Source organism: Styela clava, chromosome 15 (assembly GCF_964204865.1).
Source record: "Styela clava chromosome 15, kaStyClav1.hap1.2, whole genome shotgun sequence".
NCBI lineage: Eukaryota > Metazoa > Chordata > Ascidiacea > Stolidobranchia > Styelidae > Styela > Styela clava.
This window is the reverse complement of record NC_135264.1, coordinates 17,319,543-17,333,037: the sequence shown is the minus strand read 5'-3', so window position 1 is coordinate 17,333,037 and position 13,495 is coordinate 17,319,543. Positions and strand designations below refer to the sequence as shown.

General features: G+C 36.0%; 1 protein-coding gene across 4 annotated transcripts in view; it reads left to right on the top strand.

Annotated features, from left to right (window-relative positions):
* Positions 1 to 13,495, top strand: part of LOC120334286 (E3 ubiquitin-protein ligase SMURF2-like) — a 68,870-nt gene that overhangs the window by 51,095 nt on the left and 4,280 nt on the right. Inside the window, exons 1-12 of one of the 4 annotated variants that reach the window (XM_039401762.2) lie at positions 3,025 to 3,233; positions 5,959 to 5,997; positions 6,282 to 6,390; positions 7,546 to 7,742; positions 8,112 to 8,292; positions 8,689 to 9,215; positions 9,683 to 9,848; positions 10,182 to 10,332; positions 10,657 to 10,854; positions 11,349 to 11,585; positions 12,266 to 12,465; positions 13,050 to 13,196. In XM_039401762.2, coding sequence (XP_039257696.2) covers positions 3,191 to 3,233; positions 5,959 to 5,997; positions 6,282 to 6,390; positions 7,546 to 7,742; positions 8,112 to 8,292; positions 8,689 to 9,215; positions 9,683 to 9,848; positions 10,182 to 10,332; positions 10,657 to 10,854; positions 11,349 to 11,585; positions 12,266 to 12,465; positions 13,050 to 13,196 — 2,195 coding nt within the window. In that variant the 5' untranslated portion in view covers positions 3,025 to 3,190. Of the gene's footprint in view, positions 1 to 3,024; positions 3,234 to 5,958; positions 5,998 to 6,281; positions 6,391 to 7,545; positions 7,749 to 8,111; positions 8,293 to 8,688; positions 9,216 to 9,682; positions 9,849 to 10,181; positions 10,333 to 10,656; positions 10,855 to 11,348; positions 11,586 to 12,265; positions 12,466 to 13,049; positions 13,197 to 13,495 lie in introns of those variants that run through there. The other 3 variants (XM_039401761.2, XM_039401759.2, XM_039401760.2) reach the window with 3 other exon arrangements.

The following is a 13,495-nucleotide window of genomic DNA, read 5'->3' as shown; positions in this document are numbered from 1 at the left end:
ATAATTTTTGAATAATTATACCGAGTTCTCTACAAGCAGTCCAAATAGGAGAGTTAATAAATTCTGTTAAAAAAAAATCTATAGTAATGTCAGTCGAAGGAAATATAGTTATATATTGATATGATTTTTGCAAAAATAAATTTCTATTTTGAAATATTCGAAATCAAAAGTTACTTGTGATACTCTTGTAAGTAGATGACTACTCGGCAATTAACACGCCTATATCTGAATCAGTACTTAGTTACTTTCGAATGAAATCAGATAGTTTCTGAATAAGTTATAGGAAAGGGAAAGGGGAGGCATTTATCAAAAAGGTTATTGCTTTAGCCACATATATAGATAGTATTGCAGGCCATATGTTTTTAACATTTTTGTGGGTTTCATTCTGACCCGTGACCTCTGGCTTGGAATCAATAATCTGTCAAATCACTTTAGATGGTTCTATTGCCATTATAGATCTCCATGATTTAATTTCGGAAATACGAATCGAAAACGCTCGCAAATACGTCGTACGTTTGCGCATATGGGCAGTGAAACTGTAATTTTTTTGTACCAGTGAAGATAGAGTTACGAGTAATAAACAAGCTTGAAATAATCCTAATCCTTCGAGCCATAGAAATATGACCTGTTGCTGAACTTGTACTCCCTTCAATCGTAACGTTGAATTTACTCATTTGTGAAATCAGGCCGTTCCGAAAATTCTGTTTACCTAAACCTTTTCATTATAGCTAAATTATCACCGTTGTGCACTTTTATTTTGAAAAAATAGTTGCATTCACCTATAGTTTAAATCTATACGTAGAAATTCCTTAAATTTGAATAAGTTGGAGAGTAATACCATGGGGAAATATCCCGCTCCGTATATAAGATTCACTGAATATAGGTGCCATGTCTATAAATAGCGCCAAGGAAAGATAGTTAATTTTATTTCGTCACGACGTGTAAAATTAATAGGTAATAAACATTGGGGTAATATATCTTCTGGCAGTTTTTTAGAGACTGCTTAATAACTTGCGTACGAGACCTTTTATAACTCAAATTTGCAATACATAGCGATATTTGCGAAAATTATAAGCTACGTTGTGCACACAAAGAAGCTATCTGAAATATTGCACTAGCGGCGAAAAATGCTTCACACGTACCGTTATATTTTAAAAACGTTGACAAATAATCCTCTATTTGTAGATTAGATAGGGACCGATTAAAGTCGATGACAACGGCTAATGCAATGTGGTTTCCTGTCGAACTGATCTGTAAACAAATTAAACAGGAATTTTGGCGTTATTGGAAATAGTATGTCTCCATGCTTATGTGGTTATTGGACTCAATTTTTATTATTAATAAATGTCGTCCAATGTGAAAAGTAATCAACGCAAAAATGAAAAACGTCCGTTGTTTGAAAAAGTAGAGAGTCACTTCGAACTGCTTTTCAAGTGCAATTGCATTTGTTATCTATTGTGCTAAAATATATAATAATAATAAAAATAACGATGTTGAGCGATGAAGCTATTGTCTGTGTGTCTATAGCGGGTACCGATGGGCTATGAAAAATCTCCAATTTTTTAAGAAAACGTTGTTTCCATGATTACGATGAAAAAGAATTTAGCCACGGAAACATATCGTGATGGCATTACTTACCCGACACAGTGGTGTTTCCATTTGTTTAACAACACAAAACAAATAAATTTTGCGGATTTATATCAAAGCTTAAGTAATTAGTTTGCACATAATGGTCAGTCAGTCGCCTGTATCTACATTTCCCAGTTTCCTACTTGTTTCCTGTGCCCGGTCTGGCATGATTCAATAGGGACGGTTTAACTACGCTTAGTTTGTTTCAGGCCCTCAGTCCACAAATAACAGTTCATAAATTGTAAATAACGTTCCCCTGCGGAGATGTGGTGACAAACAGGAGAATGTTGTTGGTTGTGCTTGCAATTAGAACCTTGTGACTATCAACTATAGGGGGTCATGGACTCATGATAGTATAAAATATTGGATTTTCCGTATTTTTCGCGGGGAGAGGAAAAACTGATACGACGAACTTATGTGACATACCTCGGTGTGACGTAAAAGTTACATTTTATGAAGAATATTTACAGTGTCACAAAAGCAAATGTGGAAAATAGTAAGCCTAGCGCCAAAACTAAATTTAATCGCAAGCTCAACAAATTCCTTGAACTATTTCTTAGCTAAAACATCGAAATTTGGGTTTAGTTTGGTTTGGGCCAGATTGAATCATCTAACGTGTCGGATTTGGCCCGTGAGCCGTAATTTGCCCATGTCACGTCTAAACGTTCACCAAGCACTAAGTTACTTGCGGTCGCAGTATTGGTTTTGTAATGTCTGTCACCAGTTTTGTATACGTACTAGATTTGATAAATGGATTGCGGTTTGACTTCTTGACTGTTTGTGAATCGAAGTGTTTGCGGCTGTGATTAGCGTCATACTGTCAATTTACATATTTCTATCTGAACTTTACTTTTGAGGCAGAGTTGTTTATTTGTCTGGGAAGTGTGATAACGTCAGTGCTAAGGTTAGATTGCTTCACTGTGTCTCAAGTATTCAATCTTTTTGTGAGGAAAATGAAGAAATGAGTGTGTCGAAAATTTGGGAACTCTTATCCCTGTGGAACTTTTTCTAATGAAAACTATATTTAAAACGATTCTAATGTAATACCCAATAGCAATAGACAGATTCTTAGCTTGTTGCATTCGACATTGTGATCTCATATGTTACATCGCGGATATAGTCACCGCCTCCATATGTGGCACAGTTCTTAACCAATCTTAACGATTGGCTATTTTTCTGCCAGATGATCTGCCAGATAATTCATCAGTGTTCGTCTTTGGTTTTTCGTTATAATTAGCGAATCGATCTTGTTTTTTGAAGCTAGGCGTTCGGCATGGTTTAGTGAAGTGAAGGAGCCTGTTCTTAGTGAGGCGTATACAAAAAAATGTTCGTAAAATCTCTACATGTGTTACGTGATTATATTAATGTTCACTCCATCATTCTTTTGTTTCTATTTTACTTATACAGTTTTAGTTAAATCGACGAATTCCTCGTCAAGTTGGATTGTAATAATTTAGCAGACGACTTGTCAGGAAGATTCTAATAATTAGTTTGTGATCTCACAATTTGACGACAACCATAGCTTTTGTGACGTTATAATTGTCTAAGATATGTTATAACAATGGGTGTGGATATGTTTAAAGTGAGAAAGTTTCGTGTAACAGGTTTGTATCTTGTTATTTTTTCAGTTAAAATTGCTTTGTACTAGGCACCATAGCTTGCTTGGTGGCTAGACCGTTTTATCAAACTATGCTAGCGTCGCGTATTATATATCGGGTTCCGAGACCAACCAAATCGACCAGGGTACAACGGGAAAAATTTGGCAGGAAGGTTTTTCGAAAACCATTAGCGCTTTGCCTATCATTAGTTGTTTTTTTCAAGCCTTGCTTAGAACGAAGTTGTCTATACACCCCATAAAAACGGCTGCCAAGGTTCGTCTTTTTAACTTTGAAGTTTATTCATCGGTACATTTTAAAAAATTGGGAGCTTTTTTAATAACCTGAATTGAATAGTACGCATTTTTATTCGCTGACTGTTTTCCTTACAAAGCGATTTTTATTCATTTTTCCTATAAGAGTAAGACTTTTTGATGACAACAACACGTTTTATAATTTTCTCCCATAAACAATCCATTCGCATTTCTACTGATTTGAACCAATCTGACTCCAATAATAACTCAATATCACGCTGCCTATCAGATATGATTTAAAGGCAAGGGGAGTGACTAGACTTATGTCTGTATTGACTAATTCGTCAGACATATTTGTTGTCACAGCCATAAATTCCTTTAATCTCCGCCTTTCAGCGCGGGAGACGTAGTTTGTGCGGATGTCGGTGATTATTGAAGAGCTAAAGATAGGGTCGCGAAGTAAATGTTGGAAAAATGTATTAATTCAATTTATTTCTTTTCCGTTCAATACATGTTCTTTTTCGTTTAAAATTTTAGTGATTACTAAAACCCGTTTTGCGTTTCCGTTTTACTGTAATGGAAAGTCACGGTTTTTAGTTAGTTCTTCAAAACATCCCGTCCGCTCAACCGAAACTAAACAATGGCTCTTTGTTCTGTTATATATCTTACCGCAAACTCGTCTAAATTTCAGAAATAATTGTTGGGAAGATTGTCATAAGACGAGGACGAATTCAATTATGGGTTCATAATGATACTCCAACCACCTGTTACAATTTGATCAAATGCTTTCATGCTGTGGTAAAATCGCGCTCTAATAAGCGTTTACAGTATATGATGTTACATTGTCGAGTGTTTTTCAGTTCTAATGAAACTTAAAACAAAAGTTGCAATGAAACCGAGCAGCACCTGAAACTCGAACAATTCTAATTATTCCAAAAACCACTTAAATAACGTCGCCGCCTTAGAATTAAACTTTTAAAGGTTATTGTACCGTTTGTGAGTTACCAATACTCGCACTCTTACTATGAGAGCTCGGAATCTTGCTTCGAGTCAAGTTAGGTGAAGAATTACGATATGTAAACTTGTACCTCGTTATCTACACACTATTTCTCATCAAATTTGGCCTACTAATCGGTATTTAACGCACCAACGCCATAGCCATACTTCTGTTGATGACTTTTGATGATTGTAATAAAATTACAATTTAAACATCACAATTATCTCCGAGAAATATTATTACGTCACAGACGCCGTTCTTAAGTGCGACGACGACTGTAATTCGATTGTGAAATTTATCTGCGTAATTACGTCAATTCAGAACGATTACGCCTATCTAAATACGCCTACACGGAAAGTACATCCCCTGTAAACCCCGTGGTATTTTGATAAGTGTACTTATTGCAAAAATCCTTGGATATAAAATAATCGCATCTCCTGTGTTAGTGTTATTCAGTTCTGAATTTTGAATAGTTAGTTTCAAAATAGATTTATACAAATGATTCAAATTGAAACCACCAGCGGAGCCCGCTTCGAGAATAACTATTCGGATTGGACACAAATAGTTGTAAATTTTTGAAGCGTCTTGAACTGTGAATTCCTGAATAATGGATTTCATTGGTATTTCGCCGAAAGTAAAAACAAAACCACGTTTAAGACTCAAAATAAACTACCTCACGACAAACTAATCATTACAAATGATAGGTAAAATTACACAAAACCGCAAAGCCTTTTTTATGAAATTTTATCGTGTGTGTTTGTAATATTTCCGAATTTCATAACCTTTGTGGCACATTCATCGTTGTCTCATTAATTTCAATTTACTTCAGCGAATAATATGAATGAATGGCATATGGCCTTGTTTCATATTTATCCCGGAGACAAGTAAAACAAACTAATCACATAATGGCAAAGTGCGTACACTAAGTTATGGCAAGGACATAAATTAGAATTGCACAGCCGATGAAATTTATCCCAAAATACAACAGAAATTATGATTATCTGGCGTTTAAAACGCATATTTTCAAATAATATCAATTTCAAATTAAAGTCGCAGGCAGATGTTCCGCCTAGTCGACGGCATTCCCAGACTAAACGCTCAATTAATTTGCTGAAACATTCTGGAATTTGAGCGGCAGGTTTTTGTGACAAAATCCATCTGTCGGAAAATCTACTTGAATTCCGGTAAAAACCGGTTGAAACTGGTTATTTACGACCTCTGACACTGATGATTAGTCGTCTGCCGATGTAGTCGAAACATGATAGTTAAAAAATAACCCTGTGACTCATTTTAACATGCTTCTTGTGTAAGACCAGTGTCTTGTCACCTAATTACACAATTTTTGTGCGGTGTCTCATGCTTCACTCAGAAAAAGACTCTAGACAAGTTTATCAAAGGCAATTATTTAGATTTAGTCCAGAACGCTTCCCTCACCATGGTAAATTTTTTATTAACAATAACAATTGTCATCCTTTTGTTACAGTATTCGGAGCAAAGAATCTCAGCAAAAGGGATTTCTGCAGTAAGTATTTTTTTTACTATAGTTTCACATCAACTGCTTCTTTAGGATGATAAAGCCTTCTATATATGTGTGTCAGTGTTTCTCTCGAAACTCCTATCATTATCAGTACCATACTCTTCCAATAATGCCTTCAAAACTAACTTTTAGTCCCTCGTACTGTCTTTCTTCGAGATTAAATATAGAAATTTCAATAATTACTCGCACTCAATAAAGAAGATAGACTTTGACAAACTTGTGCGAAAAATACATTAAGGCTTAATTTCGTAATTATTTTTCCTTTCTAGGACTTCCAGATCCATTTGCAAAGATAGAAGTGAAAGGATCAGGACAAAGTTATTCTTCTAATATATGTAAAGCAACACTGGATCCAAAATGGAATGAACATTACGATCTGTAAGTAGATTTTGATTTTTTATGTCGATTCGAATTGACCAGTTTCTGAAGATGAAAAGCATTTAAAAGGGTTTAGGAGGAATGGATGTATAAATATGTCATAATACGTAAAACGAGAATATCGGTCAGAGACCGAAGACTTATCGATTGAAAGTTAGGGGATTCCCCAAAACAGCACTCTTACTCTATAGTGACACTGTGTGTTCCATCACTAATTAATTAATAACTCGCTAATTATACGACATAATTCATCGAAAATCAATAGGCTACTGATCCGAGCTATGATGAATGCACATGCGAAATTTGGAGCAGATTCAATCTCGCTTTCGTTAGATATCGCGTGCATCTAACAGACAAACAAACAAACAGACAAATACCTATCAACATACTTGCCGATCTTAAGATCGATAAGTAATAATCAGAATCTAACTATTTCTATATTACTTCCACAAAAAGTTGGAGCCATGTTCACAACCAGCTGCTGCATTCTGTGGCAATCATGGTTAGTTCATCAGTTATTAACAGGGGAGACGCAATGTGGTCATGTTTTTAGTGTTTCCCGTTTCTAATCAGTACCCTTGGCACTGATCCTTCTCGTAATCGCACGTCCTGTTTAGATTACCTGGTACCTGCCATATTATTTTCAAGTCTAACATCGTGTAGTGAACTTGTGTCACAAGTTGACCTTTGAACTTCGGTTTGTGTTTTATTGTACATTAGGTTCTGTTTTTTGTGGGGTCACCCTATTCTATGGAATCAATTCTATTTTGGGTAGTTTTAGTCCTGAGTTAGTGTAATTTTAATGGAACTATTTTGTGCCAAAACCTTTCCAAAGGGACAAATTTTTATCGCAAAACTTCTGCTCACGTATCAGTAACCACCTTGTGTTGTGTGAAAATATCTAAATTATTGATAAACATCATTTTTCGGTGAAAATGACTTTGAAATGCTCATGACACTTTTTCCAAGCTTCCGAAAAAAATAACTAGCTAACTAATCCTTTACTCAACATGGACTGGTAACCGGATGAGAGTTCGTGGTTCGCTTTCCTCTTCTCCGGTATAAATACGTGAAGCCTATAGGCTGCCTCATCGGTTTTCCTCTCCCCTGTGATAAATATGTAAATCTTATCTTAAAAATTAATTTTCTGTTTAGATACGTCAGCAAGTCAGACAGTATTGAAATCTCAATTTGGAATCAGCGAAAAATTCATAAAAAGAAGGGTGGAGGCGGATTCTTGGGATGTATCCGTATCATGTCAAATGCGATTGGTCGGTTGAAAGATACTGGCCCGCAAAGACTCGACTTGTGTAAACGTCAAACGGAAGAAAACAACCAGGAGCCGATAAGGGGTAAGGGTGAGGAATCATTCATTAGAATATAGAAGTGTTGCATGGTTGTATTCTTTGATCATTTTATGTTAAATACTGGCAAAAACTTGGTATGTGGAATTCTTCTCTCCCCAACGTGAATATGGAAATCCTATCCTTATTCTATATGCCAGAAGCTTGTTATGGTGGTATGAAAGCAGACATGTTTATTTAGAGATTTAAAAATTTGTGGTCTTGCATACGTTTACACGTAACTAAAAAGGCAAATCCATGCAACGCCTGTTTTTCAACAACCTTTTTTTGAAGGTTTAAATTTATTTAGATATAGTATTTTGGTTTTCCCATCTACAATTTTAGAACACTGCTTTATATTTTTTTCTTTTTTTGAAGGTCAAATTGTTGTTAGCATCGTCAGTAGAGACCATGAGGATCGGATTCCATCAAATGCAGTTCTTAATGCGAGTATGTTCACCAATAACAATCCATTAGATGGCGCTAATAATCTACCTGATGGCTGGGAGGCTCGACCGACAGCAACAGGGAGGATTCAATATGTGAATCATTATACAAAGTAAGAATTTTAATCGCAAATTATTTGATTCTTCGAAACCTTTTTCTGTTACCATTGGACATATGGTTACGAAAAATTCGAAAAAAGTTAGTTTTCTACTTTCCAGCATGAGAATGGTTTAGGTTTGGTATCGAAGTAGTCTGCATCAAGTCTATTCTCTTATCAACTTTCTCATTCCCGGAATAAATTAAAATTAGATATTAAAGTTTGGCTTGTGTTTATCGTGCATTATCTTTCCTATTTTTCTGCTACTTTGCTACTCTTATTTATATGGTGAATGAAAAATGAGAATTTATAACCATAGATTTCCTTGTCATAGTTGAAATATGCGATAAAACTTTCAAGGAATACTTTACGTTGAGGCAAACGATTCTCAAATTCCTCTCATTATTTTAGAACAATTCAATTCGAACGGCCGACCCGACCTGCAGTTCCACACGGTCCGATGAGATCGGCAAGTGCAATAGTAACCAACGGGAACCGATCGTCAGGCTCGAATTTACAACGACGAAGCATGCCGCCATCGAGTGGAAATCGTTCATCCATGACAGAAACCTCAATAAACTCTCTAAATGGCGACGGAACACCAGACCGTCGTCGGGACTATATGACACGGAATACTTTACACAGGGATGGAGTCATAGCCATGCCCTTACCTGAGGGGTACGAACAAAGGACTACGCAACAGGGCCAAGTGTATTTCTTGCACACCCAGACAGGGGTATCTACATGGCACGACCCACGGATACCCAGACAATTAACGCATATAAATGGGGATGATTTAGGGCAATTACCCCCAGGGTGGGAAATGCGGACTACATCTACCGGTAGAGTCTATTATGTCGATCACAGCAGTAGAACTACGCAGTTCACAGATCCAAGAATCAGTCAGTACATTGATCAACTACAAAAGAGAGGCAATGGTAAGATTTTTGTTTCATTTTATATATATATATATATTTCAATGGCAATTTTTTCAAATTCAATGCCATATTATTTTGTGAGACATTTCATGTTGCACTCGCATCAACACATTACATGTGTAGTGTCTTGCCTCTATGTTCAAAGTTCCTTAACTTTCTACGCTTCGCCAAAGCAATACATGATACTACCACGCAAAATAAGAGGCTTTTACTGCTACAATTAAGTTAATAACAAGTGCCAAAAGCCTTTGGAAGGGGCCCACACGCCATAAAAGGTTTGAAACCATGGACTTGATCAACTAATAAATACATTAGGACCAACACCAGCCATGCAAGGATCGGTAATGTCCTTCTGCTCCTCTTTATTCTTGCGCATTTATATCGCGCAGGACAAAATCGTTCAAGCAATTAATATTCATTGAATCATGAACACTACAACGCTAGTATTAACATTCAAATCTTTTCAGGGAACGCCACAGAGGACATGGAGAACGACCCTCAACTGCCAAAGTATAAACGAGATCTCGTGCAAAAAATGAAAGTATTAAGAAGTGAATTATTAACCCAACAACCTCAAACTGGCCACTGCAGAATGGAAGTTTCAAGAACTGAAGTTTTTGAAGATTCATATAGGTAAGAAGAGGGTTAATATTGTCAGTAATTTGAGCTTCTTTCCTTTTGCTTTCCCGCTAAATTTTTTGTTTGGCTCAGCTAGATGTCTGAAGTTGGTTTTATGGCCCACAGACAAAAAATGACCCTGATCGAAATATAATGACTCGGACTTCAACCAACTTACCGGTACATCATTTTTTTATGAGTATGATAGAGCACAGCAGCAAATTTCAGATTTGTGTGTATGTTATAAAAAGAATCACATTTACAAACTCTCAGCGAAATTTTCTAAACATAAATAAAATATTTCCCTGACACCTCGTTCACAAGATTTTGAATTTTTTCCATTTTTAGACAAGTAATGAAAATGCGACCAAAGGAGCTTAAAAAACGACTGATGGTAAAGTTCAAAGGTGAAGAGGGTTTGGATTACGGTGGAATCGCGAGGGAATGGCTTTATCTTCTCTCCCATGAGATGTTGAACCCATATTATGGATTATTTCAGGTAAGAAAGGCATATTTGACATGTTCTGAGTGATCTTGTGTAGGATGTCCAACCTTTTTTCAAGCAACCCAAATTTTTTTTTAAAAATGAATTCAGTAAAATTGGCATGTAGTACTTTTATGGGCATAAACTTAATGACTAATATAAAATAAAACAATCATTTTTTTCATAATATGTATTTCCAAGAATTTGTCTTAAAATGAGAAGGCAGCGCTTGTTTGCTTTGCGCTCGTTTACTTTCTTCCCAATAACAACGAATCACCTACCTCCCTGTTTTTTGAGCAAACGTGTAAAACCCCTCACAAAAATTAATTTATTTTCTAGTATTCACGAGAAGACATCTACACTCTTCAAATCAATCCTGATTCTTCTATAAATCCGGAACATTTGTCGTATTTTCATTTTGTCGGACGAATTCTCGGAATGGCGGTTTTTCATGGCCATTACCTCGATGGGGGATTCACGATGCCTTTTTATAAACAATTGCTTGGGAAACCCCTATCTTTGGAGGACATGCAGCAGGTTAGTTTTTTAGAATTTCGAAAATCTGACTTGATTTTTCCCTGCCTTGATATACATCTACGGTTAAGTCCTTAAGTTACAAAAGAATGATCATTCTTCATGACCATAGTGTGGTATTTGTTATATTGCAGTTACACTCATAGATGCTCAAAATTTTGTCCATGCACTTCAGAATAGTGTCTTATTAATGTAGTACAGTATAACCAAAAACAACATAAAACCTAAAAAAAATAAAAATGTATTCAAAAAGAAACGAGTAACCACGCGTTTTATTCGTGATGTCATAAGACTTCTGATTTTCTGGCGATCACCTTATTGATTCCTAAAGGTGTATTAAATGAAGTAAACACTGTTTTAAAATAAAGCAAACCTGGTCCAGAACTGAGATATATTGAGAACTGACTGAGTGACTGTATAAAAGAAATTGAAATCGTCGTATTGATTTAATAAACACCCTTTATTTCTAATTTAATTCTTTTTCCCATTTATCCCAGGTTGACCCAGAATTGTATACTTCAATGCATTGGATATTGACGAACGATATAACCGATGTTCTCGATCACACTTTTTGCGTAGAACAAGACTCGTTTGGGAAGCGAGTCGAGCATGAATTAAAACCTGGGGGTTCGGAAATCGAAGTCTCAGAAGATAATAAGAAAGAATACGTCCGACTTTATGTTAAATGGAGATTTTTGAGAGGAATTGAAGCCCAATATCTGTCACTTTCTAAGGTTTGTGTTTTTCTTATTCTTGAGTTTTTTTTCAATCTGAGGTTCGTAAGGAGAAGTAGAGAGATATGAAATAAGAAATAGTGATAAAGATACTGAAACACGATTATGTTTAGGCACTGTCCGTAAAATGGTTTAGCAAAGTTAAATTCTAGTTGTTTACCTGAAAGTATTGAATTGGCTTGAACTATTTAACACACTGCGCATCGCACACACACACTCGGCTTACACACACTTACCGATTAAAATCGATAAGTAATTTCTGATTTCCTAAATGTTGATTCATATGGTGTATTAAGTCAAATTCTCAGCAAAGTTTTGGTTTTGAGGCTTTGAGGCTGATTCTATGTGATTTCAGTAGCTCTATACAATTCAGAGGTTACACATAACTTTCAATTTCTAAACTAGTGTCCCTACCTTTGTTCAGAGATGGGTTTCTTTTACTTCTGAGTAAGTGCATAACTTTGCTTGAAGATAAATCTCTTTCACTTCTAAATGTACGCATGACGTTTCTCAAAAACGAGTCATCTTTACTTTTGAGTGAGCTCATAACTTTGCTGAAGAGATGTGAGCGTTCATGACCTAGCTTTGTAATTGATTATCTTCACATATGAATGAGCACACATGAACATGCTTTGAGCGAATTCTTTCGAAAATTTAACGGATATATTTTATAATTATAGGGTTTCTATGAGATTGTCCCGCAACATCTCCTACGTCCATTCGACGAACGAGAACTCGAACTGATCATCAGCGGTCTCGGAAAGATTGACATCAAGGATTGGAAGAAATATACGAAGTATAAGCATTGTAACCAGGACTCAAATATTGTTAAATGGTTCTGGAGAACGGTGGAATCTTATGATGAAGAGAAACGTGCTAGGTAAGTGTGTAGATGAGATTTGTGTTATCCAAGGAAAGCGGATGAGACGACTTAACAGTAATTATATGGTGACTCTTGTCTGGCTATTGGTCCATGTTGGGTATGGCGATAGTTACTGTATATAGCGTAAATGACAACCAATCACAGACTGTTATCGCTGTCATAGCGCACCAAGTGCTGCTTCGAGATGAGATGCCCTTCTCATGAGAACTTAGCGTGTATAAGCTGACCCTTTTTAAGTTTTAAACTCAGCTCAGATGCGAGGATATACGGTAACCAGTTATTTGTTGCATATACATGAGCTTGGAGTGAAATTTTGCCGTTTTTGTTCAATCCAGGGACACAATTTTTTATTAAATTTGTCTCAAATTTTGTTGGCTTTGGGGCAGCAAATATTTGTCATTTTCTCATGATAGGGAAATTCATATGAAATTTATTCTTCATGGTATATATTTGATCAGTGCTAACTTGTTGTTCCAATAGATGATACTTTTGTATGGGAACACTTTTTATGAAATTTGACCTTCAAGTCCATATCTATATTTTCCAACACTTCTAAATGCTACGACTAACCCATTTTCCAGGCTGCTCCAATTTGTCACTGGTTCTGCTCGAGTTCCTCTGCAGGGATTCAAAGGGTTACAAGGATCAACAGGAACCCAAGGTCCGAGGTTGTTCACAATCCAATTCGTCGACTGTAAAACTGACTGCCTTCCTAAAGCTCATACATGGTAAGATTGGTTTAAAATTTTCTTTTTATTCGTTTTATGAATGGTTTACAGACTTTCATGCAATGTTTACAGAATTTCAATCCAAACAAGGCTTGAAACAAGCACAGTGGCATATCTAAGTAAAATTGCGGCCATGGCAAAGTTTGAATATTTGCCTCCTTGATCGTTGACTGACAATTTTTAACGACTGCTATTGAAATTAGATACTTGTACGTTATTATTTTTGTAAACAATTAATCCCAATTCGAAATTATATTATTGGAACATTTTACGATGAAACTTTTCTCCTTTTTGCGCAT